A 9,025-nucleotide genomic window follows, 5' to 3' on the forward strand; every position below is an offset into this window, starting at 1 on the left:
CAATTTACTGTCGAAAACTCAGCATTTTAGGGTGTTGCCACTTTGCACAACTTTTTAGTTTCTCAAACAGTTGGTCATTTCCCAATCCTGTGAGGAGGGGGATGGCTTCATGTGACTTTCACTTTTGTTACATTGGGCCATGTAGGTCATTGGTAATAAATAATGGTCTCATGAAGATATTAAGTTTATATTGGCGTCCAAAGGTTGTGTACGTGCTTTAGGTTGAAGCTGCAGATCTTAGTGTATTATGCTTTAAAGTTAAGCAATCATCGGTTTGTGTGGAGAGACTGGGTGTTAAGCTGTAGGGCAAAGGGGATGTAGGCTGTCTCCAGGGGGGGAGGAGAGGTCATTGAATGAGTCCAGGGATTTCCTCGCATTTTGTGGGCCATGGGTCGAGAGACGATCACCCCCTTTCTCTATTCACCCCCAAAAACACCCACACCATCAGCCCTGCTTGAAGTGCTTGGGGAAAGTGTGACGGGGGTGCTTTGTTCCAGCACTTGAGGGCTGTTGGCACATTTACGACACTTTGCAACAACCCCCTATTTATCACTGTCCTTAGCATGGATGTGGACGTGCCCTAGACACTTCATTCTCATGATTTAACTTTTAACCTGTCAAGAAAGAAACATTGTTTCCACCAGACCATAGTCTAGGAAATAATTCAAACGGTTGTTCACTCAATACAATGAGATCATAGTGAATATTACGACTACAAGAAGCACCCTCTTTGCTTTATATTTCGTTTTTTTACTAATGTTCATTAACTCTTTTCTTTCCAGGCTAAAAGGAAGCTGGATCTAGAGGACCCTCTCTACATGCCAGAGTTCCGAACACCAAAAGGCAAAAGCAGCATCGCAGTGAGGATACCAAGTCCGAGGAGTGAGTACACCACTAGAGTCAGAGGATAGAGAGATGTGAAAGAGGTGGTGTAATGTTGTAGGTTATGTGTGTAGATACTTGAACTTAACCCATGCTAGTATTGGCATCTGTGCTGATAAATTGTGCTTTTATTTAACGATTTTAGTGTACAGCACAAAAAAGGGAAATTCAATTCATAAAGACATATTTTTCTTCTCGGGAATAAGGAGGCACATTAAACAGGAAAATGACAATTTCAAAAAATAAACGGGAAGTTGTAAGCGTAGTAGAATATGGTCAAGGGTAAAGTTATATTAAGTCCCATTACATTATAAAGAATAGCAATTTTAAAAGAACAATAAAATACTATAATAAGTTCAAACAGATAAGTCCCGGGAAGTGGTTTGATTACAGTGCTTTACAATGGTACAGGTCCAAAGGGAATGCAAAGTAATGGCTTGTTTCAAGATTACACTTTTGCTCACAGATGGTCATGATGGGTAAAAAGGGCCAGCTCAGAACAACCCTACAGAAGCAACCTTTAATGAGTTTGTCGGTTCCAACTATCACGTGGATATTTGGAACATGTGCTTTTGAAGACATGTGTTTTTAGGTAATAGAGATTTATCTCTGTGTGGTGTGAAGACTGTTAACGATCAATGAATAGGATCATAAACACAGATAGTGCTACATTAGTCACGTTCACACAGGTAATCAACACAATGACACTCGTATGAAGTTTTCACCTTGAGTATCTTTATTTTATTAGACCTAGCAGCAAGGACAAAACCTAGCTGTGTTAGAGATGTTTAGCATTTTCCTACCAATACTTTTTAAAATTAAAAATTACTTAATGTGCCTTTGTCTGTTTCTCTGTTCTTAGCTCCAAAGTCTCCAGGTGAGCGGACACGGTACGATACCTCCTTGGGCCTGCTGACGAAGAAGTTTGTGGGTCTGATCGCAGAGTCTCCTGATGGAGTTTTAGATCTGAACTGGGCCACGGAGGTCCTGGAGGTCCAGAAGAGACGCATCTATGACATCACCAACGTACTGGAGGGAGTCCAACTCATTAGAAAGAAGTCAAAGAACAACATCCAGTGGCTGTAAGTACCAATACAGTATGAGACATTTGATATCGATAAAGGCATTAGTTTTAACAGGAGATATAGTTTTTCAGGAAAAAGTTTCATATACTTTGATACAACCAGTTTATGTAGGGCCCTTTAGTCTAACTGGTGATCAGGGGGTTTGTCGTGGGCATTAAGGACAATAAAAATGAGGAATGCGTAACTAGTATCATTTAAATGCCATTATCTGAGCAGTGACATACACAGTCCAAAAATAACTTTCAAAAGGTTGTTTAAAAGCTGTTGTGTGTTTCAATAATATTGTATGTATCTGCCCCCTAGTGGCTGTTAGGGGGCATTGTACTCAAAAACATCCACTGAACCATTACTGTCTATTACTGTGTCATTGTTATAGAGTTTTTAATTAAATATTTTGTACTGCATTCAGATTGTCAAACTATATTTTCAATCATGTGTATTCTTTGTGTTCTCGTAGGGTTGGAGATGTATTTGAGGGTGGTGCAAGTGGAGGAGAGAAGGCCTGCGCCCTGCGGAAAGAGCTTGGAGAACTGGAGAGGGTAGAAAGGTCTCTGGATGAGCTGATCCACTCCAGCACCGCACAGCTCAAACAACTCACAGAATATGAAGACAATAAAAGATATCCTTTACAACCGGTAGTGATTGTTTGTTTCCTCGTGGTTCTTTGTTGGTCTTATGGGTATGGTTACACATATAATTGTCTAGTTAATTCTGCTGTTGTCAATATCCTTGACCACACACTTTACGTTGGGCTATGTGACATATCAAGACATCCGCTCCATCGGGACCCTCCGAGATCAGACAGTCATTGCCGTCAAGGCCCCCGCTGACACCAAACTGGAGGTGCCAGACACGGCAGGGGTAAGACAACGTAGTCATCACATAATAAAAACTCTCCAAAAACACAGAGTACTTGCAGCGAAACATCTATATGTATGTTTAATATTATTTTGTCCTTCTCATTACAGCAGGGCTCATTACAGATATATTTAAAGAGTAAGAATGGACCCATTGAAGTCTACCTGTGTCCAGAGGAGGGTCTCGAAGATGCTAGCCCAGTAAAAAGCGCTATCACTCCTAAAAAGGAGTTCCCTCAGCCCCTCTGCCATCCACCAGCAACCCCAATGGCTCCACCGTGCTACAGCGTCAAAGAGGAGCCGTCTGAATGTAAGCTGGGCTTTCTGTGGGGTCATGTGCAGTACTGTTAGATTCTCACTTTAATTCCACTGTGTTATAGGAATGCTATGATAAACTTTTAAAGGACGTTTTAATATAAGTAGTGTTACAAGTGAGCTTTAGGTACCTTTTTAAACAATCATTCTTTATGCTAAGCTAAGCTAACACCGGCTGGCTCAAGCTTAATTCTCAAGCAAGTGTATAAAGATATTATTATATCCCAAAACCTCAAACTACTTCTTTAAGATCATGCATCAATTAAAGACATTAGTGCAGATTAAAGTGCCATACTAGTAAATATGTAATTAAAATAAATCCAATACTAAAATTAAGGAACATTTCAAACAATAAATACTTGTGTAGAAAAGAACATTAATAAACATTATACATTTCTAAAAATAAATACTTGCTACATGAACATAAAGGTACACAACTCATGGGTAAAGTTCAAAACAAAACGTGTTGAAAGATGAAAAACGAAATGTATTTCAATTACAAAAATAAGACATGTCAGGCTACGAATATTAACCTTTGTTCTCTCTGTTTTTAATCCCAGGCAACATTTCCACAGCTGCTTCCTGTGCTGCAGCCTCCACCGCCGCCCTGTTGGATGTGGAGCGTCTGCTGGGTCTGCCCCCCAGCCTGATGCAGATGACAGAAGACCAGCTTCCTTGCACCTCTTTTGCCCCCGACCCCAACACCCCCTTTGTCAGTTTCTCTCCCCCGTTGGACCACGACGATTACCTCTGGAGCCTGGAGGACAGCGAGGGAGTGTCAGACTTCTTCGACACCTACGATCTCGGAGAACTTTTGAAGAGCTGAGGTGTAGATGAAGGAGGGTGGAGGTAATCTGCGGGGATTAAAGGGGAATATTTAATGAAATGCCTTCACGAGGTAGTACATATTACACTATGAAGCCATAACTCTTTGCTTTTACCATGCCTGTTTTGATGTCAATGAACCCAAAGGAGGAGTTACCCCCTTTTTGATTATTTTATTGAGGGTTTAGATTGACATGGATGTGTAATCGCCAACCATTAGGAAACACTGTTTTAAAAGCATGTATTAACTTGAACGAACATAGGAGTTTTTTATGCATTTCACATCCCCAGCGACAAAATCTGATGTGTCTCATCAGGCGGTGTTTACAGTGAAAACTCAGGAATTTTTTGTTTATTTTTGTTTCCAAAGGTTTTGTGCCACTCTTTGGCCTGTAGGGGGCAGCCTTGTATAATGTCAGCTTTAACTGCCATGCAGCTTTACATGATTCAATCACTGGATTCTTGCTGTGAATAATACCAGTTTTTGTAGGCGCATAAACAATATCTGATTTTGAGCTTGTTTTGCTTTGTCAGATCAGGTTCTCTTTCTCCGCCTTAAGCTTTATTTCTGGCCTCGTACCTGTTTGTGCCAAAATGTGAAAGGCAGCTTCTGACACCCAATAATGGAGCCAGATCCAGAGTCAATGACTGATAATGGGTCCTTTGTGACCACATACAATCTCTGACTGATCTAGAAGGCCACACTCACTCATGTTGGTATGGCAGCTTTCTTTCAAATCCAGGTTCTCCTCTATAAATGCGAATTTGCTGATTTTAATAGAAGTTTGTAGATTTAGTAGTGTGACACTACTATTGTATTTCTGAGGCAATACCCCCAAATAAATCAAATTCTGCATCTGTGTTGCAGGTGTGATGGAAGGGGGGGTTTATTGATGTAATTAAGGTTTAATTAGAGTAGCTATTTGCATTTGCTGTTGTTCAGAAATGGATGAAGTCTGCTTACTGTCTAGCAGCAACATAAACAAGAAATAATTATTGTCTTAGCTCTTTTAAATTTCACGCCCATAATTGCTTCAATGCATGCTGGTGCAACCATTTTAAATTTCAAAGCCATGCACGCGACGTCAGAGCAGCTGTGTCTTTTATCTGTTTACATTTATTTTTTCGCAGCGTTCTAGACATTCGGAAATTTGAACTTCATGCAGATATAATTGTGGCTTTCCCTCTAAACTGCAGAGATAAGCTAATTGTCCTGTCCTAACAAAACTTGAAACGTGTGTGTGTGTGTGTTTATGTATGTGTGTGTGTGTGTGTGTGTGTGTGTATATATTTTTGACAGTTTGGGAAATGGGTCTCATGGTGTGTTTGTGTGAGTTTTATGATGTAGATTAGTTAATGTGAATTCAGAATTTGTAGTTATTTTTTTCAATGAGCATTATTTTTCTGGTATTTGTACATAATTTGTTTTGTATTTATACCTGCATCTTTGAAAGTTGATACTTGCCTTTTTTTATTTTTACAGAAGGCAAAACTGTTTTTGTATGACATGCGGCACTTAATATTTTTGTAATATTGTGTGGTCTGTTTGAAATTATTAAATAAACACTGAAGCCATTGTTTACATTTGGAATTGAGCTCCATTGCTCACTTTTTATGTCATAAACGTGTAATTCCCTTACACAATTTGAACATTTGTTTAAAAAGATTCAGGGGAAACATTTATAATATTTATGCATCATTGCTTTTCATTTGTTTTCTTCAAGCCTATAGATTTATCTTAATAGGACCTGACTAGCACATGGGATTTCTTCATCAATACTGGAGTAGGTACCCAGAGGTTCAACTCAAAATAGTCTACTATTAATAATAGAGTGTTCTCTGTCTAAAACCAGCCAGGGCAACTGAGGATATCGACTTAATAGGAAGTGACATTCCCAGAGGAGAGAGAATAGGTCGACATGAAGAGCTACAAGGACACTGAATGGGCTTTAAACACAATCGGACAGGTTGACAAAAAACACCCATCATTCTTTGTGAGTTGGTTGCTTTGGAAACTAGCTCACAATAGGAGCCTAGGTCGATGAGGTCAAAGTTCAGTGGGTCACTGAGTAATAGCGCTAATACACTCGGGGGAGGGGGACATTTGCAAGGAGATAAATCTCAAATTGACCAATACATTTATGGATTTTCAGGTTTCTCACTGCACATTGGCTGCCTTTTGGGAATGATGATTTGATGTCTTTGACTAAATGCTCTAAAAAAAGGCCAACATTCTAGATGCTCTGTTCTCCCTGAAGCCATTTACATAGAAGTTTATGGCCTTTAAAACGATCTAACTAACAAAAACAGGAAGCACACAGTTGTGCCACATGTTGCTTTTTTTTTTCTTAACCCTTACAAAGAAATCCTGTCTCCGCATTTTTTTTTTAACTCCTGCGCCTGATGCTTATTAACCAACATCAGGTCTCTATTAGCGCTAAGTATCTATTAACAAATGTTGGGTTGAACAGCTTGTGTGCTTAACAAGAGGTGGTAAACCGAAGTTTCAGAAACCACGTAGACATTGCAGTTGACGGTGGGGTTTACATGCCATCTAAACACCAGACCACCTCAGTTCAGTCACGTTGCACCTTAACACCAATTGCTTTTAGCTGAATGCTTTAATTGCCAGAAACTGAAAACCCTCTTTGTGTGCTGGCTTTCGTCAGAAAGCAGCAACAACCTCAGGCCAAAATGTTGCATGTCATTATTTAGTACCACAGCCGCTTCAAAGGGACACATAATGACAGTATTATTTTCATTAAAGGTCCCCTATTAAACTGTTTTACATCAATATATTATAGGTCTCAGATATATACAAAACATGTCTCTGAATTGTTTGGCTCAAAATACCCAACAGATCATTGTAGCATCCCATAAACCCCTCTGTTTCAGCCCTGTTTCAAAAGTGCTGATTCTGTCTGTTACTTTAGATGAAAATAAGGTGCCACTCCCCACGCCCCTCTGCAAGATATGTGGTTAAAAAGAACACAATGGTGCTCTAGGAGGAGATTCAGGTGATCAGGTGGGGGGGTGTTGGTGATTGGCTAATGGTGACACAAGCCAAAACATCGTTATGACATCATAAAGTGGCCAAAATCTGATCGTCTCATTTTCAGACAGGTTTTTATATAAATGGATAAGGACAAAAAGTGAGCGAATATTTTTCCCGGAAACATGTTTATGTATACAATTCATGAAAAAGTGGATTTTGCATAGGTGACCTTTAAGGGTTGGAGCTATTATAACATAATTGTGTATAAGTTATATACACATCTTATGAGATTCTGCAATCATTTTATCCTGGCAGGTATAAAACCTATAGTCTATTAGTATAGTTATCAATGTAATCATTATTTAATGGATACATGCAATGCAACAGTATTCAACAGGTGTTCTCAGACTTCCTAGAAAAATATTATTCAAACAACACTGGGATGTCATGATTTTGACATTATACTGCATTGATAATAATGAATCACAAACAAGTTTTACCACCTCTTACCTCTGGAAGTCTGGAAAGCTTTTTGTTGCTATACCAACTGTGATGACAGGCATGCTGGAGAGGGTGTGGCTGCTTGGTAAAGTTTGTTGCCAGCTGCCATACCACAGACAACTTGAATTTCTTTCCTGAGACTGATAAACTTCAGTCAATTGGTTTTTTTGGGTGACTCAGCTCTTTTTGCAATAAAGGTGTTCCCCAGTCCTTCTTTTTAATAGTGCAGTTGTGCAGGTTCCTGAAACAGATTGTTGACAGTAAGGGCCCAATAGACACTTCTTATGCTAATTCCTGTAGAAAACTGTGTTTAACAAAAAATCAAACCCTTCCCTCTCTTACTCTCACAATCACTCACTTTTCAGTCATCCACGTCGACCAGAAGAGGGGTTATTTTACGGTAAGCCTGGGCCTCCTGGCTTGACAGGGGTAGTAAATTGATAGCAGAACTAGTGGAGCTGAGTCAACAACCAGAGAAGAGAGGGAGATTTTTTTGGGGGAGGTTGGGGGACCTATTGCTGCTGGGAAGCAGCAAGGAAATCCTGGCTGCTGTAATCTTTACTGGATGTGTTTTCAACCTCTGTGCTACTGCGTCAGAAAAAGAGAGAAGCTGCACTGGGTGTACCTCACTTCCTCGCAACAAAAGTGAGAAATGGTGTGTGAAAAAAAGAGGTGGAAAAGCCCCTGTTAATGTGAGAAGTAAAGAGTGAAATGATTACAGGCAGTGGCAAGAGAGAGTGTTAACAATGAATAGGTATGTGCTGTTTAGGAAGGAAAAGGGTGGAGATAAGGAGGGAAAACATTAAGTGAGTCACTCCAGTCTGTGTACTCAAACAATGAAGTTTCTATCTATCTTTTCCTCCTTTCCTTTGTCGTACCACCTCCCTGTGCTGTGCATCTCCCCCTCCCTTCCTCCCCTCCACCTTCCAAAACTATTTCCCTCTGCTGATTCCCTATTTTTCTTTTCTTCCCCACACCCTGTCCCAGCTATATGTTGTGCATTGCCTGCACAGACCGGTTTGCTCAGTTTTACAATAGGACCCAGGCTGGAAGGCTGGCAGACGCACAAAGGCTCTGCTTCTTTACAAGGGGCTGCAAAGAAACTGAAGGAGGGTATTGTTGGGACACAGCAAGACTCGGCATTACATCAGCCCAGATCCATGAAAAAGAAAAATGTGTGCATGCGAAATGAGCATGCAGACGCACATATATTTTTACAACAATGGTCACCTACATGTAGTCATGCAAACTGTTTATATGCATTTGGACCTCTTTCTTTCTCTTTCCCTAACTGATCTTGCATGCATACATGTGTGCAACAGAAACAATGAGTGAATGAGGCCCTGGTTAAACTGGGTCAGCCATCTATTTATCTGGCTCTGCATTGTTTGGAGTTTGTCGCGTGCTCTCACTTCCTTACAAGAGTGGAAATTTTTTCTTGATGATTGATTGGTTTCCAGCACCCTGCTTTCCCTCTGGAGAATCAAGCGCACATTTTGAATGGTGTGCTGCCTTCATTTGTATGAGGAAATATAATAAATATGTATTATCACTTTGTGTGTCTA

The 9,025-nt window shown here is 40.1% G+C and overlaps 1 protein-coding gene across 1 annotated transcript; it reads left to right on the plus strand.

Moving 5' to 3' along the window:
• The first annotated feature begins 387 nt into the window (after positions 1-387).
• Positions 388-5,532, plus strand: e2f2 (E2F transcription factor 2). The gene is made up of 7 exons (XM_010784579.1): positions 388-483; positions 783-882; positions 1,745-1,964; positions 2,425-2,586; positions 2,714-2,828; positions 2,936-3,134; positions 3,700-5,532. The coding sequence occupies exons 1-7, from the start codon at positions 388-390 to the stop codon at positions 3,963-3,965; spliced, it is 1,158 nt and encodes a 385-aa protein (XP_010782881.1). The 3' UTR covers positions 3,966-5,532.
• Positions 5,533-9,025: the final 3,493 nt, after the last annotated feature.

This window comes from Notothenia coriiceps, unplaced genomic scaffold (assembly GCF_000735185.1).
Source record: "Notothenia coriiceps isolate Sejong01 unplaced genomic scaffold, NC01 NC01_scaffold00026422, whole genome shotgun sequence".
NCBI classification, from domain to species: domain Eukaryota; kingdom Metazoa; phylum Chordata; class Actinopteri; order Perciformes; family Nototheniidae; genus Notothenia; species Notothenia coriiceps.

Coding starts and splice junctions, on each gene's coding strand:
- e2f2 (XM_010784579.1), top strand. CDS start 388: ATGGGTCGAGAGACGATCACCCCCTTTCTCTATTCACCCCCAAAAACA. Junction 484..782: donor TTGGGGAAAGTGTGACGGGG/GTGCTTTGTTCC, acceptor TTTTCTTTCCAG/GCTAAAAGGAAGCTGGATCT. Junction 3,135..3,699: donor CAAAGAGGAGCCGTCTGAAT/GTAAGCTGGGCT, acceptor TTTTAATCCCAG/GCAACATTTCCACAGCTGCT.